The sequence below is a fragment of the Miscanthus floridulus genome, chromosome 18 (assembly GCF_019320115.1).
Source record: "Miscanthus floridulus cultivar M001 chromosome 18, ASM1932011v1, whole genome shotgun sequence".
Lineage (NCBI taxonomy): Eukaryota > Viridiplantae > Streptophyta > Magnoliopsida > Poales > Poaceae > Miscanthus > Miscanthus floridulus.
In genome coordinates this window covers 28,206,309-28,226,628 of record NC_089597.1, presented here as the reverse complement: position 1 = coordinate 28,226,628, position 20,320 = coordinate 28,206,309, and the positions used below count along the sequence as shown (strand labels likewise).

The following is a 20,320-nucleotide window of genomic DNA, read 5'->3' as shown; positions in this document are numbered from 1 at the left end:
AAACCTGGCTTGATCCGTTTATTTTTTTCATCCGTTTCTCTCATAAATTCATCCACCATTCCTCCAAACCATCCAGATTCCTTCAGAATTCAGATAAGCGAACATGCCCATATTTAACACAATCACGTTTAATTTACAATTTTAAAATTTAGTACTCTGACAATGACAATGTGGTTCCAATAATCACCACCCGTTGCATCGCACGAGCAATTTTGCTAGTAGCTCTAATAACACTAAGAAAGAAAATATATTAGTATTACATAATATTTCCATCTCCAATATTTATGTCTATGGAAAAAAGAAATAAAGGCAAACCGAATTTACTATTGTAAGGATTGTTCTATTGACTTAATTAAGAGACTAATAGCAAAAACAAAAATAGTTCATTCCCATGCACTGCGTCAGAAAGGTCTCCAGAGACTAAACGATGCAGACAGCTTAGCTCGCAGGCAAGCTCTCACCCAGGCATATCACTTCCAGGTTCACATCAAACACGCCCGTACTTTGGTGTTGCCTGGGACTCATATGCTAGGCGAAAGGGCGCAAAATAGTCTTTTCATCTATCAAATGAGACCTAAATAATAAACTCTGCATCATATAGGAAGCGGGAAAAAATTTTAGCCCACGGAGGAAAGCCTGTTAACTTCCAGTGTCATATAGGAAATATTCTACATTTGATTTGTCCGCTGTCTTGGACTTCCAAGAGTATTTGGTCGTTCCGTAAATCAATAACTTGTTCCGTAAATCAATAACTTGCATGGCGAAGGAAAAGGTGACGGTAATGTCAAATAAGGCAGAAGGTTAGAGTTGTCAAACAAAAATTCAAAAAAAAATCAGGGTTACATAGTTAAGCACGTTTTCTTCCAGTCCAAATAAGGAATTTTCTCTTGTCTGTGCACAATGGAACATGATGAATGTTCTTCGTTGAAGTATACACCACCCACCATAACATGAATGGATTCGTTGGTATGGTCTTCAGAAATGCTTCAGGATGACCAGAAGGACGTTGAGCGAGCAGGAAAATGTGTCATTTGTCATTTCTTACCTTTTCGTGCAAGGTAGCGATCTCGAGCTGCCTGGATTTTACTGTCCACCTCAGATTGTTTTACATCCATGTCTTTCTTAAACGAGTTTACTTGCTTATTCTCTACTAGAAGTTCAGAAGCTTTCGGTGCACTCGAGCCACCACTGCAATGAGATACCAAAAGTTGACTTTAGCTACCACCAGGTTTGTTGGATCACAGTTTGGAAATAATGCTTATAATTCAGAAATTTCTCACTTTACCTTAATCTGTTTACATCTAATTTCTCAAGCTTCTTTAATATAGGCTCAACCCAGGCTTGCTCGACGGCACAGATATTTCTCATGTATGGACGAGTTGTACTTATCAGCTCATGATAAATAACATACATTGGAAACTTCCCATACTCATCACCTTCCAGTGCAGAAGATGGATGCACCTGCAAAGAAGTTCAACAAAATTCTCAAGCAACATAATGTGAAGAGAAGTCATGAATAAGTTTGTCAGGATGATTAAATATGTGATTAAAAGCTTGATTTGTGTTATTTATACCACAACCTTTGCTCAGATATGATTGAGTGTGGCACTGTGGGTGTGCTCAGACATGATATGCCTAACGTTTTAGTATATCTAAACTACTATGAAAGAGGGCACACTAGCAAGCAGCTTGTTGTCAAGATGTGGCACACCAAGAAACAATTTAAGTAGCTATCAGCAGTTTCTTTGGCTCCTATGTCCAGTAGAAACAAGGGACAAAAAAGCATGTAAATTTTCACCTTGAGTGGTGCTGATTTATAAGTATAATAATTTCTCGGATATGCAGGACTGTTGTGTATCATTTTTTTTTTGAAAGAAAAGGCAGGAGCTCTGCCGCTCAATTAAGTATAGCAAAGAGAGTGTTTTATGTACACATGGCACCCATTGGGCCAATCACACCGGTCCTAGACCAAAGTGGATACACAGTGCTGTGTATCATTACATTGAGAATAAAGGAGAGTACAAAACACAAGCACCACCCACCACACCCTCACCCAAATGAAGTTACAAGTACAATAATGGTTCAGGATTATTCGTCTCCCTCAATCTTCGGGCAGCTCAACATTACAATAAGCTAAATCTGACAAAGAAATTACACGATTACATACCTGTACAAGTTGGGTCCTATAGCCAACAGTATGGTAGCCATTGTGATGCAGCATCCTCTCAGCTAGCTGGTTACCATATCCTACGCAGAGAGCTCTCCTCAGCTTTCTATAGTCAGGGTCACTCTTCCGGCTTTTCCTTGCATGCACATCAGTTGAACCTAAATTTAACAACATTTCAAGTTAACTTATGTGGATCTGTTTTCCCGAGATGACACTATAGGAATCAAAGGACACTTAGGATTAAAAAAAAACATGGACAATTTACAGCAATCCCACTAAGTGACAACTGATGACGCAGCAATAAAAAATAATGCCATTTGGCATTTCCAAATATCACATTTCTGTGTGCTTTTTTAATATCTGACAGACTGACCTTGTGCTTACATTTCAGCAACAAGCAAACCTTAGTTGAATGACTAAAAAAACCAGATATATCAGATAACTAAAGTGAGCTCTGGGCATTTAAGGACTAATCATCAGTATTAGTGTATTTCCCTGAGTAATCACTTGTTACATCTCCTTAGTTTCTATTTCCATTTATACAACCTTTTTGTTTTTTTAAGCTGGTATTAGGATCAAGACAAATTAACAAAACCTACAGTTTCCTAGACTCTAATTGACCAACAGAGGGCACCTATGCTACCTAAATGGCAGTTTTGAAGCACCTCTTTTAGGTAATAATCCTTATAAAACAATATAGGAACTACTACTAATACTATTAGAACAACAACAAAACCTTCTATGGGGTGCATCATTAGTTCAACCTATGAATTTGGTAGAATGACCCCATTCCTCGTGCTTACACTAATTATTAGCTTGTGAGGGATGAAGTTGTGATGGATCTACTCATTCAATTCCACCAACCAAACAAAAATGTAAGGAGTGAGAAGACGATGAATCACCCCCATTCTCACACCAAACACCCTATTAGTCCCCAGTAAGTAGGGGTACACTAGAGTTGAAACCCAACATGAGCCATCAAATATATAGATGGCAACAATAGTGATATTAATAGGGGATTTAAAGCCTATTCATGGTCCAGGCACCTGAAGAAGTATTTTCTACAATCCTATCAAAACTGAAACTACAAATTAGCTTATGAAGACGAAGCTTAAAACAGTTTCAAAACTAGGCATGCAAGTTTCGCTTCCTCTGGATAAGTGGGTCGACCCAAACTCATTTAATTGGACTAATCCAGATTTCAATGCAACAGAAGTGGGATGAAAATGAACTAGCTAGCTGACGCACTAGTCTCACCACTTGCACTACTCTATCACTGATCTTTGGAAGGGATCTGCTTTATCATTGATTTAAGGATTGAAGATAAAATAAAAGCTAGAGAATTGACCTTTTGCAATTTTTTTAATAATCTGGCATAGTTGGTTCCTCACATCTTTGCTCAATTTCATACTCCGCACCTGCAAAAGATGGACAATATTAATACATATAAGGCGATAAAAATATAATTAATGTCTTCAAAACATATATATTTGATGCAAAAAAAGCGATTAACTTGTTTAATAAAGTTGGGCCATTTTCCAGTTTCAAAAAAAAAGTTGGGCCATTATCCTTCGGTAAATGCAAGCATACAAATATGGTTACCAGTGTTTTAACCTGCTGCATTCCTGGATTTAAAATTTTAAAGTTCACAATTATTTATGATAGGTGTAAGTAGTAAATCATAATATGACTGGAAAGCTGAAGGAGCATGGGCAAAAGTCACAAACAAGAATACAGTAAAAAGTTATGATAGTAGAATCCTTTCAAAAATGTTAGGAATTATCATCAATATGATGGCCGTAGAGTAGCCTTGCATGGATATAAAGTTGTCTTTCATAAATGTGTAACCCCAATCTTTCAAGACTAAAAAATAAAAGACACATGATCCTTATATTTGGACAGATAACTGAAGATTATATATTGTTTCTAATCTTATAGATTCTGTCGAGCATTCCCTTTTGTACTGAGAAATCAGATGAAAGTTACGGGCATGATTTCAATCATGAAACCACACAATGACAATCATGAGGGTATTTTGTGGAAAACTCAGGTGATGTCTTTTGTTCCTTGTCTTGAGTAATCGAAGATGATTGCATCTACTTTACTAACTACGCTAGCATAAGTCTTGTTTATTAAATATATTACAAACATGTTCTTTTCAGTCACCTGCAAATCATGATCAGAGCACCATTTTGGATCATAGCCAGATTGGTCCCAGCTTTCGAATATCTGAAGCAATTGTATATGGTCACCCCAGCCAGAACCATCAGGAAGCTCCTGCCTTTTCCTCTTTCCATCCATGTCCTTGCTGTGTAAGTTCAGGTTTTATATCATTACACATGAATTTAAGTACAGTGGATGAGATGAGAGGGAGGGGGGTCACCTAGCTGATCGCAATGTGATTTCTGCTGACAAAATCGAAGCAACAGTTAATGCTTGAGACAGGCATCCCAATTCATTTGCTTCAATCAAGGTCCTTGAAAGAGACGGTTCAAGAGGGAGCTCTGTACAAATTCTATCCTTAGACAACCAAATTAGGAGATTCAAAAGTGAGTGCGCCCAAGTAAACTTATCCCATATCGGCCCTGTTTGTTTCCGCTTATAATCGGATTCTCGGTGAAAAAGCCAGAATCCCACCAAATGCTTCGATTATTTCTGATTTGTTCACTGCCGCTTCAGAACTTTGAACTAGCACAATCGAGGATCAAAAAAAAACCCCACAGTACGATGATTATAAGAGGAAACAAACAGGGCCATAAACAGTTCATAAGTTTGGTCCCTGGTAGCTGAGGTGTTACCAGCATTTTCACGATCAAAAACTCAAATAAAAGCTTATGTGGTGCATGATTGCACATCAGAGAAAACATAAACATTCTACAACTACTTCACATAAATGTTCGCTCACTGCTAAATTAAACTCTACTCACACAACCGCAATTAAATGCTCCTTTTAGGATCCCTAAATCGTGATCCTATGTGTAGTTTATTGTCGTAGTCTGTTAGCTACGATTCGTGATTCCATTGTGCTACAAGAACTTGTAGCATATTACCAGGTGCAAGGAGGCAATTGAACCAACTACTTATATCATCTGTAATGTGAAAATTGTATAATACTATTAATACCCCATCACTATGCTCATAAAGCAATCACCCTTGCACAAGAGAGGGAGCCGGGGGCAATGACATGTTTCTGATTAGAATTACATTGATGCATGGAATATTGGAATTACTCATTAAACAGCAATATTAACATACATTGCATTATGCTTGAGATGTACGTAAAGAATTCAAGGTATGTTAACGTTGCAAGGTATAAACCCCAAGTGATATATGCACTACGTCCCCTGTTGCTCAATCAGTAAGGATTCAAGTACACAATACTAAAGGCAAAAACTAGAACTGAAACTGCAGAGAATTGATACAAGTATAACAAAAAGCTCATGACAAGCACATTCAAAGCTCAAGATGACAGCACTATATTATAGTCATGTGCAACTTATACGGTTTGATACTTCAAAGTAGAGGGATATTTTATATTAGATTTGCCCACATTTCAGGTTAGAAGGACAAAAAAAAGGTCTGCAAACAAGAAGGCTTTGAACAACCATTTAATTTCAATGGAAACAAGACAGGCTTGGTATACCTGCCATAACTCGTCCAACATCTGTTATTTGCCCATTTTCATCAATTGCATCAATGAGGTATAATTGCCTCAAAGCATCTTCTAATGACTCACCTGCAAACCATTTGTGAATTTAAAAAAAGCTGGCAGAAGTCACAACATAATTTTCAATTGTATTTATTTCAAGGCACCAAATGGCTCCCCTTTTGGCTATTTATATCTTTTGTAAGGACAGTTTTGCACATTCATGTTATTGGTATAATGCCCATGGGCCAAGCAGCCCAGCACCCCAGCCCACCCCAGAGACAGTAGCCACCACCTACGTGTTGCAGCAACCAGAGGGTGCGGCTGGCATGCTGCAACCTCCATACCCCTCAAATTCAGGGCCACCAACAAGTTATCAGTACTAGAGAATATGTTTCAAAAAAAAATCAGTACTAGAGAATAAGAGACAGGCTTGTGACGAAAGCTTGAATTGAATTAAACAGGATGGATCATATCTATAAAAACCCCCCATATTTTAGATGTATCCATATGGATTAACCAGAAAAGTGATTTTTCCTCAAAGTTCCCTCTCACCCTCCTTTGCGCTGCCACCAGCCCCTGTCCAAGCTGAAGCCACCTCCAATGTTCACCAAGGCTGGGCAAACCATCATGAGTCGCCAGCAACGAAGCCCATTGCGCCACCATACCACCCATCACAACTACAACCTCCAAGAGATTCCCTCCCCTAACCAGCCCATAACAATTCAAAAGTGACATGAGTAGAGTCGTCACAAAAGTAGTTTCTTCACCGGACTTCATAGTAATAACATAATTTTGCAATGCTTTAGAAAACAGTAAGTACAAATTAGCCATTGAACTCCGCACATAATAAGTAACTAGACAACAATTAGATCCATCACGGGCAGGTCCAGAAGAATAATTGAAAAAATAAGAATCTGAAGTTTTATCTTACGTGATGGTGGATCTACAAAATCAAACTTCAGTATGTTGATGTCTGGAAGATTTAACGATTTCAGATACAGAACACTTCCAGCAAGAGAAGAGCGTTGAATTTCAGGAACTGTTGCCTCAAGAAACTCATTCTGATATATGGAAATTGGGTATAGCCTATAGCACTTGCCAGGCCGAGTTCTTCCAGCTCGCCCTGCTCGCTGATCAGCCTGCACTCTAGTCATTCAATAAAATTATCAGTACAGGTTAGCATCCAAAACTAGACATATGAATGGAAGTAATATGATAGTGAACAAAGTGCATAAAAAAAAAGAGACTGCATGTGCCAAATTATATACCTGCTGATTTGGACTACATCAAGTGAATACATTCCACTTGATGGATTGTATTGGCGCTGCTTTACATAACCACAATCAATCACGAACCTAAAGAAATAAGAAATTGTATTGTTAATATCTATGTGCAAAATTAGAAAAACAGAACACCTCATGGGAAAAAAGATATACAGCCACTTTAAGTTTTCAACAACATTGTAAGAAAAATTCCGAAGCTTGATAGTCACAGTCGGGCAGTTGCTCACTCTCCTATATGTCAACAGCTAAAGTTTCCTGTATCACTTCATGGATCCAGATTATCATATTTCTAGTTAAAGCAACCCCTCTTTTCATAAAACTATCGTGTTCATGCAAAATTCAGTTTTAAAATATTTACTAGTGAGGGGACCTACAGTGAAGAAATTTATGTTTCTCCACACTCCATCCAAGCTATTTTAGAATGTAAAATATCTTTGGTGACTCCAAAATGTCATATGGAGCCCAGGATGATTCAATCATGATAAATATATCTAAGATTTTAGTTCCACCTTGGTCTGTAGACATCAAACTGTTGGAGAACTAACCAAAAAGTAGTACTCAGCAATTACATATAAACAAAAACAAATCACATTAACAAGCTTGCTGCATCAACTTTAAACAGTTCTGCATGCACTCACAAGTCCTTCAAATAAATTTTGACATATAAACTACATGTATTTTAGACAGTGACACAATTCTCAGGTTGCAACAGCTTACTTGATTTATAAATAACTAGCGCAGTTGATAAAGCAGAATGAGTTGTATGAAATTAATGGCTTCACAGACAAATGAGTGATGTTTCAGATAAACATATCTTTATTCTAAATAATAAAGTAAATATGTCAGCATTTCTTATTATATTAGCAGAGTAGTTTATGTCGCTCCATTCTATTGCTAGCATATTATTTTTCATGCATAGTCACAAACAAGTCAGATTGCAATGTTCACTCCATTTAAATACGATCTGAAGATGGAAACAAAAAGCACATGCTTCTCAACTGATTATGTTTGCTTCTTACACGACACCATCTACAGTCAGCGAAGTTTCAGCAACGTTTGTTGCAACAATGAAGCGTCGGCAGTTTGGATGTGCAGGAGCAAATACCCTAACCTATATGAGAAGTGCGCAAAATCAGAAATGCTGGCATGAAATGTTAAGCAAGAAAAAGAAACAAAACTGAAGGATTGCAGAGCTATCAAATCAAATAAAATAAAAGGTACAGTATTTATCCTGTAAGACTACATAAAGTTTGGTTGGAAAGCTGAGAGGTGCAAATCAAATGTGCAAGGCTAGGAACTTGCCTGCAGCTCAGGTGGCAAAGAACCATGAAGAGGAAGGACAAGAGCATCAATGCAGGAGCCTTCCTCAAGATTTTGAATACTTTCCTCCAATTTTGAGACCATCTTGTCAATATCATCCTGCGCCAATCTCAAATAATCACAATTCAGCATAAGCACTCAACATATTTAATAAAAGCAAAGGAATAGACACTACTCGAAAGGGGAGCTGCATAAAGAATACACATTAGTAAGTACCAATGACAGTTACCTTTACAAGTTTACCATAAAATAGTTAATTAATAGTTAATACAATATAGGTTTGCCACTAACACCCTTCCCCAGACCCCGCACAGAGCGGGAGCTCTCTGCACTGGGTACGCCCTTTTTCAATAGTTAATACAATATAGGTTTCCACATTAATCCAACAAGAAAAGAAAACTAGAACTTCTTCTGTTAATAAAAAAATAAATATCTGCAAATTCCTAAATTTATATTTAGTACTACACCATCTCTCCAAAACAAACTGATTTGTAGAAAAAAGATTTATCCCACAAAGAGTTGATTTTTAGACTGACCCCACTGACTCCTCGAGAACAAAAGCACACATTTATAACCCTCAATCCTTCACCCAAGTGCAACAACAATTAAATTGGTCTTGGGCAAGCAAAAGGTCACCACCACTCTGGTGCAACAACAATTTTGGTCTTTTCCCCCTCCATGCTATTTTGTCGGAGATGTGGGTCTTTTCCCCCACCATACTATTTTGTCGGAGATGTGCTAGAAATAAACTTATTTTGGGACGAAGGGAGTACAGCTAGAAAATATAAATTCCTACATTGATCACAAAACTACGTTTAAATAAAGAAACTAGAAATTACATTGTTAATACAAGGAAATATATTTGATCAAGGCCATGGTAATTGGCACGACTACAGAATATACTTACAGATTGCAAAAAGAGAAAGGAAAAAGAAATAAACAATGACATATCTTGAGGTACTAACCTTTCCTGTCATAAATATTAAGACATCCCCAGGAGGTTCCTTGGCATGGATATCTGACAACAAACATTTTCTGTTTTGTTAGTGAAAGAAATGAAATTTTAAAAAGTTTAAGGTACAAAAAATGCATAACCTAAAAATTTAAAAACATAAAAAACTAACTATAATATTCCCATATGTGGTATCAGAAAAGAGGTATGAGACTTTGAATCATAAAGGGCGTACCCAGTGCAGAGAGCTCCCGCTCTGTGCGGGGTCTGGGGAAGGGTGTTAGTGGCAAGCCTTACCCTCGCCTGTGCAATGCGAGGAGACCGCGACTCGAACCCGGGACCTTCCGGTCACAGGCGGTAAGACTCTACCGCTTGCACCAGGCCCGCCCTTCGAGACTTTGAATCATAGTCTCGTTAAAACTTTCTCTCTTTCTATCGAATACACAGGAGATCTGCATATCATAACCATGTGCAACGACCAAAAACTACATCTGCATAATTCAGATTTTTTTTTCAAGGTTTCCAAAATATAATGCTAAAAATGAAGAAAGTGCCTAGGCTCAATTGAATTGTTAGGAAAGTATCAGGGGTCGTGAGACCCTAATATTTGTAATGCTATTCCACATTGTTTTATACTCAGCTGTAAAGCAATAAAGAGAATTTCTTCCTTGACTCTTTCCTCCCTATCGAACAACTTCATAGTAAAGAGTGTCCAGGGTGAAGGGAAGCAACCCAGTTTCCTTCTTACCACTGTAATGATCACTCTTATTCATGCCACATGACAAAACAACCCATGACTTTTGTCATAAATATTATCTCTATCAGCCTGTTCGCTTGTTGGTTTCAGCCAGGGCTTATCAGCCAGCCAACAGTGTTTTCCTCTCACAACAAACCAGCACCAGCCGGGCTTATCAGCCCAGAAACCAACCAGCGAACAGGCCGAATAACTCTATTGGCAATTATTATTAAGTTTCTGACTACTGCAAAGCGAAAGCAGGAAAAAGATGCACTAACAATATTGGCATGACCAAATCCCAAAAGCTCAAAACTGCAAAAGGTTACAAAAAAAAATGCTTCTTACCTATAGCTGTTCTGAGTGAAGATTCTATATAATTTGTTGGGCGTTCAGTGCTGTAAAATTTCTCCACAGGGAACAAAGTTCCAGGTATGTTTAACACAGGGCATCCTGAGAAGAACTTCGAAACTTTTAAACCGTCAAGAGTCGCAGAGGTGATTAGAACTTTTAAATCTGAAGCTCGGTCCTTGATCAATCTTTTCATCAAACCTAAAAGGATATCACTGTAATGGCATAGCCAGATAATAAGTATTAAAATGAGCCCATGCAAACAGTTTGCATAAATACCTACACATATCATCCACTGTAACACCACTCAACTGAAAAATAAGAGAGCAACACTGAATATCTATCATCATCCCAGAACTACATGTTAGCCTTCGGTTTCTTCTCTCCCACTACAACTGCGGGGCGATGTTCAAGTATATTTGGTAGTAAGGGATATTGTAATCCCGTATTGCCACATGTACGTGCTACACAGCAAGACAAGAACTGCTACAACAAAGATAAGTAGGTGCGCCAAATGATCTGACAGACCCTGAACCTTTTATCTATAAGAATCCTATGGTAGAGCAAACAAGAAAACAGAGTATATGACATGCTAACGCTAAAATAATACATTTAAACTCTAAGACATGTGTCCATATTATAGTAGTTGACACAATTGTCAAGTAAACGGATTGGAAAATAGTGGTCATGAATATATGTAAAGAAACATGCTACCAAGCTACTTTCAAATTGACTCAGGTAGAAATAATTCACACCATACGTGTTTAAACTACGCTCGTGAGCTTCATCCAGTATGATTACTGAGTATTGCTTCAACTCAGGATTTGAAAGGCTTTCACGAAGAAGAATGCCGTCCGTGAGGTACCTGTAAAAACAAGTAAGAATTTAAATCCACGAATTTAGCATCAGTGCACCTCCAGTGGTTATTGAGCTTGGTATGCTACTGTGGCTAGATTAGAAAAAATTCAAGCTATCCAATTTTTCGGAGGCTTACTTTATGCATGTTCTTTCTGAAGTTCTGTCCTCAAATCGGATTGCATAACCAACTTCATCCCCAAGTGGAACACCAAGCTCTTGAGCTACTCTTCTGCGAAATAATAAAAAAGTGCTCTTACTCACAAAAACAGTTATATACATGTTTTGTACTTTTAACAACATAGTAACTGAAATAACTTTCAACAGTGATTAATAATAAAAGAACTAAAACAGAATTCCATGCAGTTAAATTGAGAATGGATAGTTGATCAACCAGGAAGGAACCCATTCAGCAAAATCAAGATTCGAGAGTAGTTGGTCCTAGTATTTTAACAACATAGTAACTGAAATAACTTTCAACAGTGAGTAATAATAAAAGAACTAAAACAGAATCCCATGCAGTTGAATTGAGAATGGATAGCTGATCAACCAGGAAGAAACCCATTCAGCAAAATCAAGATTCGAGAGTAGATGGTAAACCAGAAGAACTACTTAATGAATCCTCACACAATAGTTCTTTCTAAGTTTTGTTTATTTCTTGCTGATAATTTCGGTAAAAACAAAATCAATGGGCTATCAACAAGGAGCTCCATTGAACTCACAGCACGAGATTTCGGATATTTACCAGGCCATTTAGGTGTCAATTGAATCCTACGAGGAGTCTCCTTTACAAAATGTGCAGTTCCAATCCCAATTCATAAACCCTTCCAACTGCGGCCCACGCAGCAAAAAGCATGCCTCGCGCACGTGATAGAGCAAGAAAGGTAATGAGAAGAGGAACCTGGAAACGGAGACCGCAGCGACGCGGCGGGGCTGGGTGACGGCGATGGCGCCCCGACGGGTGTATCCGCGGCGGTGGAGGATCTGGGAGAGCTGAGTGCTCTTGCCAGAGCCGGTCTCGCCGATGACCACCACCACAGGGTTCGCGTCCACCGCGGCGACTATCTCGTCCTCGTGCTCCGAGATCGGCAGCACTGGCGGCAGCGGAGATGGAGACGGCATCGCGTTCGGCCGCCGGACACCAGGGCGCTCGCGTGTCTTCTTCTCCGCTTGGGCTAGGCGCGTGTGTTTGGGCTGGGTGTGCGTATAGATAGCCAAATCGGCCCGAAACGGCACGGCCCGACGACCCCATCGTGTCGTGCCGTGCCGTGCCAGCCCATGGGCTGTTACCCGGTTTTAGAGTTCAGGCCTTCAGGGAGGAAAGCTGGAACCTTTTCCTTTCTTCCTCCCTTTGCCAAGCCCAGCTCCCTTTATGCGTCTATTGACTCTATTCCCACCGTGGGCTGGGCTGACAACCCAACTCGGCTGTGGGCCCATCGGAGATAAGTTTCGTGAGCGGAGGAAGGCCTAGTAACATCGGGTAGAGAGAGCCTTAGTGCCGCCGTGTCCCTGCGTGTGGATGCGTCTCCATAAAACCCCCACGATTCTACCGCCGATCATCTAGCCCGCGGCGCCGGCCACCGAGCGCAACCTCCCGCCGGAGCTGCCTCCACCGCCTCCCCTTCACGCCTTCTACGCGCTGCGTTGCCCTCTCCTCGAAACCCTCGTCCGCACGCCGGCGGGTCCGGCTTTGTCGTCCCTCCGTCCACCGCTGCCGTACCATTGTAAGACCCTCGTCCTCCATATGGCAACGTCCAGATCTCAATTCCGTAGGTAATGATTAGTTTTCTTTCCCCCCCCCCCCCCCCCCCCCCCCCCCAGATAATTAGTAATTTATCAGAGTCTGTGAGGTGTTGGAGAGCGGAGCACTCTAGGTTGCGTCTTTTGATTATCTGTAGGAGTTACTACCGCCTGTTGTAAGTCATTGGTAATGTGTAACTGCAACTGCTCAGTCACCATGCTGTTTGTTTAAACTTGCCTGTTCTTGATTTCTCTGTAGGAGTTGATATTTCCTCATGGGAGAACCGGTGCCTATTAAGGTGGTGCCTATTAGGGTGCTCTTTGCAATCGGTGTCACATCAGGCAAGTTAGGTCCCACCTCTATGATGTGTTTTAGTAGTTGGTGCTGGGAGGGCTGCCATCCAGGAAGTCCCCCAATTGAGCAGTTTTGGTGTGTTTGGGATTGGGATCATGCTGCTGCTCCAACGGGTTGCACATGTGTTCGTTGGGGGGCAGTGAGTTTCGGGTGTCGGAAGAAAATGGTTAGTAGTCGGTTTGGTGAGTTAGAAGATGCAGATCGGTTGCTTTTGGAGGCCAAGTTGTTATTGCCTCTTGTTGTACCTCGAGAATGTGAGTAGTCCGCTCAGTTCTTGTCGCCCAGCTTGACAGTTTGTCAAACCTGGGAAGCTGTTTGCGCTGCTTGCGCATGTAATTCTCTCCTCTCCTTATTAGGGAAATTTTGCTGCAGGACATCGCTAAAAAGCCTAATATGCTGATGGACACCGCCAAGAGCGAAATTTGTCTAGTACCATTACAAAATCGCGTCCATTTGCTTAAACACACCGCACCGAATATTTTATTTATTTATCAAATTTGCGGAGAGAGAAGGTGGGGAAAATGACTCTTCTGCCCTCGTCTTCAACCTTGGGCTAGTCGCTGATTTTTTTTGCCGTAACACACAGTCTCATGTTCAGCGACAGCGCCTCCATCTCGCCGGCGAGTTCATCGCGTTCCTAGAATTCCGTCTCCACCAGAAGGTTCATCTCAATCCTCTCTACGTCGTGAATCTGTTCATTTGTCAAATCCACCTGTTCGCCTCCGTTCGATGGCTAGGACCTGCCCGCGACGACTTCGGCGTGGCTTGGGCGGCGCTCTGCTCACTCGTGGCTTTGTCGTCACTGGACTCCGGCACCAGCACCTCGACCGGTTCCGCCGCTAGGCCTAGCCCGCTGCCTTCGGCATCCTTCTCCGCTTCCTTCCCCCGTAGCAGTTTCCTTCTCCGCGAATCACGTTTCGTTCCCCATCTCCAAACGCTGCCGCTGCACCGTCTGTTTCCAAAATTCCGGCGAGGACTCCATGGACGGCATCGACGTCCTCTCTGCTCTGGCCTTTCCTCATCCCCCGTTAAGCCACCTGTCTCTCCCTTCCACACCATCCTTGTTGCCATCCCGAAGCCGCGGCCTGGCGCCGCAAGCACTCCCAGCGGCCGTGCGCCACCCTCAGGAGGCCGGCCGGCTGCTACTCCCTCCTCCGGCCGAGGCCCTCCAGCCCTCGCCCGCAGCACTCGCTGCCGCCGGCCAAACCCCGCCGCCATCCTGCCAAGGAGCCCGCGTGGCCCCACAAGCCGTGCGCAACCTAGCGCCGCCACTCCGCCTTGCCTCGCTGCCAGCCGGCTGGCTGGAGAGCCCCAGCCGGTCCCCCTCCTACCTACGCGTGTGACCAACAGAGGCTCCTCCATGGCTTCCATGGCCATGGAGTGAGGAGGAAGGACCTATTCACGACTCATGTGAGGATCAGCGCTGACGACGATGAGAAGGCAGCAGTGTGTTTTGGCAAAAATTAGTGAATAGCTGGAGGTTGAAGACGAGGGCAGAAGAGTCATTTTCCTCACCTTCTCTCTCCGCAAATCTGATAAATGAATAAAATATTTGGTGTGGTGTGTTTCAGCAAATGGACGTGATTTTGTAATGGTACTGGGCAAATTTCGCTCTTGGCGGTATTCATCAGCATATTAGGCTTTTTAGCGATGTCCTACAGCAAAATTTCCCTATTAATATATGCTGGCTATGTTCCGAATGTTTCAAAAAAAAATTAAGGTGCTCTTTGAGACACCATCTGGCTTCGCATTCTTTGGCTTTAATGGAGGCTATGTCAATGTCGAAAACCTGCTTGAGGTACTTGCTTGATGATTAAGCTTGTCAGTGATGTCACTACTTGTTTATTTTAATTTATATGTCAATGATCAAAATATTCATTTTTTTGTGCATTCATATTTGCAGATTATCTGGACATATCTCACCGACAGTACCACAGTGGAGCTGGTTAGCATTAATCATCTCATCCTTGCTTTGTTTGATTCTTTCTCTTGGGGTGGTACCTGGATCTAGTTAGTTAATTAATTCATTAATGTCTGTAATTGGCCTGCTGGTCACCTCTGTTTGTTATGAATTGTGGTTCTTTCTTTCATTTTTCTAGTATTTTATAGGGTTCAAACATCTCTTGTGCTGCATGCCTGCAACAAATTAAAGCTATGTTGTGTTCATACCATGCCATGATTGCTTTGTTGCTAATAGCTGCTGCTTCTGCTTATAACTTTATCAAGCATTGCTACATATATTGCGTCAGTCCTTGTAGCAGCCACTATCTTTCCATGCATGATACCTAATTTCTCTGTATTGTTGTAGGCTATGACCGACCCCCATCAATGTTGCAAATTGACATATCTACATAATTTGGGACATGCAAAGTTTAGGGCCTTTGCAAACCAGTAAATGTATTGGCATTCCATTCACTGCTCAGTCCAAAGTAATACACCGCATTAAGTTGTTTCAGTTGTCAATACAAACCTTCATAAGCTGATACTGCAAACCTTATAATTCAGAAACACGTATATTGAGTGCACTTTTTGCAAATTTGGGCTGCTAGGCCTTGCAATGGACCATGGACTGAATGTTTGTTTTCTGTATTGGTTGTTTGGTATTTGACCTAGTTCCTATAAAACCTATAACTACAATGTCTGATAGGCCTAACTGCAAAGAAATGTTTGTTCCATAAGATGGTAAATGAAAATGGTCAGACCCACATGAGGTTTAAGAATAAGTGTTTGAAAATATATTAAGCTCAATTCATTAGAGATTGTTCTATATCAGTTTGTTTGCAAAATTATTTGGAATGCATGTTGGGACACCATTTGTTCAGTTAGATTGCATTTCTTATCCACCTGAAGGTTTGATGTGATGGTAGACAAAATATGCCATTGGTGATGATCTAGATCTTGCAAGTTTGATAGAAAGCAACTCCAGAACATACCATAGAATGCAGTTGAGATGATAGAATTAAAACGCAATTCCTATGAACATAGAATTTCCAGCATCATTCTGCAAGTTTATTTGTCTGTATCAACAAAAGTGGATGCCTCAAGTCTCATGATCCATTTGTGATTAACACATTCTGTTTAGCTCAAGTTCAGACAGAAATATAAAGTTAGACAGTTTGGGAAAGGCGATAATCTCCATTAGGAACATAAATGTCAACTTTGTACTGTCACAAATTGTTTTAAAGTATTCTTTGTGGTACAAAATAGTTGGTGAAGAAACGTACTGGATCTGGCTTCGACAAGTTTCTCCTTTCCATGTTATGCTCATAATTCTGCATGTCTTTGGCAGGCCATCTGGCCGTTGGAGTTTGAGAAGTTTGAAAACAAGTCAGATGCCATTGGAACTTCTGGTATTGATGACCGCATCACCAAGATGATCAAAAATTGGTATTGCAGTGGCGAGACAATTCTCGTTGGAAAGAGTGAACATAAACTGGCTATTGAAACAGAACTGGTCAGCCTTAGCACCCTTTTCTTGCTTCTACTTGGTGCAACATATATCAATGCATTCAAAATCTGCTGTGTATTTGACAGAAAATAGCCTGCCGCTGTGATGAAGTTGCGTTTGAAGTGATGTGGGGCCTGGAAAACCACTTGCATATTTTAGTGCCTGATGAGGAATTAGAGCTACGTGAGGAGGGACCGTAAGTATAGGAGCCAAGGATTACATATGTTCCTGCGAAGTCTTAATTATAACATCAAACCAAAGCTGGTGAGCACACTAGTTTTTACTGATGTCCAACGTTCAAATTTTCTGTTTTACTGCATCCTGTCATGTAAATTTATTGTGTGTTCACTTGTTCTGTAATCCATGAATATCACCAAAGTTTATATTGTGATACTTCCTGGAATATCATACCAACTGTATGCTAAGCACTATGATATCAAAAAGGAAAAATCATCCATGTATCTCAGTATCATTTTTATTTTTATTTTTTTGAAAGTCTCGGTATCATTTTTATTAAGTCCTCCCCTGTCAATTTCTGTTTCATTTTATTGAGCGTATGCCCTCATGCCCTTGTATCCAGGTTAATGGACAGATTGCAGAAACAGCCTGCTTCATCTATCATTGTCTTGAAATTAACAAGGAGCTGCTGCAGTGCTTGCGTACGGCTGGTTATCCTGAGAAGGAAAGCATTGATACACAGGGTTGGGATGCATTGAAATATGTGACAGCAGTTCAGATCATGTGTATGGATGAACCTTCATCCAATCATTGTCAGGTTAATCATCTTGCTGTATTTTGAAATATGGTTTTACTACCATGTGATAGGACCTTTTCATTTGAGTGACAACTGTGTTCATCTCAAATGTTTTCAGTGGAGGAGCTGCAGAAGATAGATGGTGGTAAAGGGAAATATAAAGGGCTCATTAAGGATAATTTCATGGTGGTCTATCGTAGAGCAGTCAAAGTCAATCACCTACAACTAAAAAGAACAAAGTGTGGATATTTTTTTGTGCGACATTTATTTTGGTTCGTCCGTCTGCCCACGCCTGCGATCCCACGACATCTTAATTACTGATTGATCGTGCCATTCTCCTTGATTGAATATTGCCTGTTATGTGATAGAGGAATCACGGCAAAATAGTAAGTAGAAAAATATTGTGCTATCCATATACACATTACATGTTTGCATGCACCAGCATACATGACAACGAACAAAAGGAAAGAGAATTAACACAGAAGGAAAGAGAATTAAGACAAAAGAACCTCTTTGCATTTCTGAGAACCTTGCCAAATCTATCTACATTTAATTACTTCCCTTCTTTGTATTTGCAAAAGGGACAGCTTTTTCCTCTTTTCATTTGGTTTCACGCTCACGTGTTCCATCGTCCTCGCTTGCTGTTTCTTGCATGAACCATAGTTGATGTCATCTGTCTTTTATGGCTCAGCCTCCTAATTTTAAGAGAAGGTCCCTACCTCTCCCTGACTGGAGATCCGGCCTGCCAGAGGATCTCCTCGAGTCCATCGGGCAGCGTCTTGCGTCAGGCCACGACGCGGCGTCCTTCCGATCCGCTTGCTCCCCATGGCGTGCCGCCGTCCCGTTCGCGACCTTCGGGCCGCTCCTGCTGCTCCCGTTCGACCCCGACTCGGACCGCGTTGGCTTCTACTGCGTCCTGGAGAAGAAAGTCTTGTCCAAGACGCTGCCCGACGTGCGCGGCAAGGTGGCGTGCGGCTCTTCCCGGGTGGCTGGCGCTCATGGACGAGGCGGCGTCCGTGACGCTGCTGAATCCATTCGCCGGTGCCCGTGCCCCCCGCGTTGAGCTCCCGCCAGCAGGCGAACACGTCGCGGCGGCAGCCTCATCGGAACGTGTGTCTAGGGTCTACGGCCGGTGGGTCCTCCATCCCACCAACGGCTATGGACGCGGATGCCGCAAGCAGAACCATCAAGTTAGAAGACATGAGGGACGTGTTCTTCTGTGAGATCGTGCTCTCGGCGCCGCCTGACGCCGCCGGCCGTGAGTGCGTGACCATGGCCATGCTTGGGTGCTCCACGGAGGTCGCATTCTGTCAGGTTAGAGTCGACAGCGCATGGACGCTGCTCGACACCAAACTGGAGTTCTCCGTGGGGTCCATCGTCCACTACCAAGACAAGTTCTTGGCGATCGACTGCACTGGAGAATCTTCGTTTGCAGCGGCAATGCCGCCGACGCTACTCCAACCGCGACGCTGCTGCCATCGCTGTCGCCACCTGCGGGGCTCTGCCATCACAGCTACCTAGAATCAAACGATGAGCTGCACATTGTGGGTGCCATGGTGAGCATGTTTCACGAGACACAGAGCTTCACCTACAGCAGCGCGATCTACAAGTGCAACCTCCACGCACGTACGCCGGAGTGGTCTAGTGTGAGAGACATCGATGATCAGACACTGTTCGTGTCTAAACATTTCAATGAAAGCTTCAGTGGAATAAGTGTATCCAATTTCAAGGAGAACAAAATCTACATGTCTGAGCCATTGTATGGGGATCCATACGACTTGGTCCATCGACTGGAGATCGTTGATATTGCTACCGGCGCATCCGAAGTGAAGCCCGTCCAGAAAAAGTACAGGGTTTCGAGGCTCTAGGTTGGATTCGACCCAATTTCTGAAAGCTCTAGAGTTTGTGAGCCCGCGACGCCGTGCACTCCGTGACTGTGTTAAATTCATAAACTTTGTTTTTTTGGATTAAATGCCACTTTAACGTTGGTATTTAATTTAACAGTATTGTTATCTTATCGAGCGATCCGTGTGTTTTTAGTATAAATTGTTAGTTATCCCGTAGCAACGCACGAGCACGCTACCTAGGCCATGTTTAGATTGCAAAAAATTTCAAACCCGATGAATAGTAGCACTTTCGTCTTATTTGGTAAATATTGTCCAATCGTGGACCAACTAAGCTCAAAAGATTCATCTCGTGATTTCCAACTAAACTGTGCAATTAGTTATTTTTTTTTTACCTACATTTAATGCTCCATGCAAACGGCTAAAAATTGATGTGATGGAAAGAAAGTAAAAAAACTTAGAATTTGGAGATGATCTAAACAAGGCCTAGTCAAGTTAAACTTGATATGCTTAAAGAGTCGGGACTCTTGCTCGGCACGCAAGCGCTCAGAACGATCCCGACGCACGTGCGCTCAGAGCGGACAGCGACGCGCGCTGTGCTGCGAGTTAGTTGCGCTCGAGTCTTGCCTATGGACTTTGCAGCCTGGTTCTCCTATCTAGCTTCATTCTAAGGTCCATTTAGCTGCTGGAGTCCAGTTTTCTCCTGTCTTACATTCTGGGCCAATGGGCCAATTTGGATTCTGCGAGCTATTTTTTTTTCTCTTTCGGGATAGCGGGTTTGTGGGAGATGAAAAGGGCGGGGCATGGTTTGACATCCATTTGGATGTAGAAGTACTATTTTCAAATTTCATATATCTTATGTCCCTTAA

At 41.8% G+C, this 20,320-nt stretch overlaps 2 protein-coding genes across 6 annotated transcripts; one reads left to right on the top strand and one right to left on the bottom strand.

Annotated features, from left to right (window-relative positions):
• Positions 1 to 573: 573 nt before the first annotated feature.
• LOC136520339 (probable pre-mRNA-splicing factor ATP-dependent RNA helicase DEAH4) lies at positions 574 to 12,472 on the bottom strand. The gene is made up of 16 exons (XM_066513806.1): positions 12,212 to 12,472; positions 11,450 to 11,542; positions 11,216 to 11,320; positions 10,453 to 10,670; positions 9,385 to 9,437; positions 8,402 to 8,518; positions 8,119 to 8,210; positions 7,085 to 7,171; positions 6,748 to 6,962; positions 5,811 to 5,903; positions 4,551 to 4,671; positions 4,334 to 4,475; positions 3,516 to 3,585; positions 2,168 to 2,325; positions 1,286 to 1,461; positions 574 to 1,188 (listed from the first exon to the last, which is right to left on the bottom strand). Exons 1-16 carry the CDS (start codon positions 12,430 to 12,432, stop codon positions 1,035 to 1,037), a joined length of 2,115 nt encoding a protein of 704 aa, XP_066369903.1. The 5' UTR covers positions 12,433 to 12,472; the 3' UTR covers positions 574 to 1,034.
• Positions 12,473 to 12,833: 361 nt separating this feature from the next.
• On the top strand, positions 12,834 to 17,974 carry LOC136522605 (probable nucleolar protein 5-1). 5 transcript variants are annotated; one of them, XR_010775945.1, is made up of 7 exons: positions 12,834 to 13,034; positions 13,310 to 15,203; positions 15,309 to 15,350; positions 16,695 to 16,859; positions 16,947 to 17,117; positions 17,434 to 17,628; positions 17,726 to 17,974. XR_010775945.1 is itself a non-coding variant. In XM_066516408.1 (5 exons), exons 2-5 carry the CDS (start codon positions 15,087 to 15,089, stop codon positions 17,051 to 17,053), a joined length of 438 nt encoding a protein of 145 aa, XP_066372505.1. In that variant the 5' UTR covers positions 12,834 to 13,034; positions 13,310 to 15,086; the 3' UTR covers positions 17,054 to 17,347. The 5 variants fall into 5 exon arrangements, 1 of the variants encoding a protein (XP_066372505.1); XR_010775943.1 differs by having other exon boundaries at positions 16,940 to 17,117; XR_010775944.1 differs by having other exon boundaries at positions 13,132 to 15,203; positions 16,940 to 17,117.
• Positions 17,975 to 20,320: the final 2,346 nt, after the last annotated feature.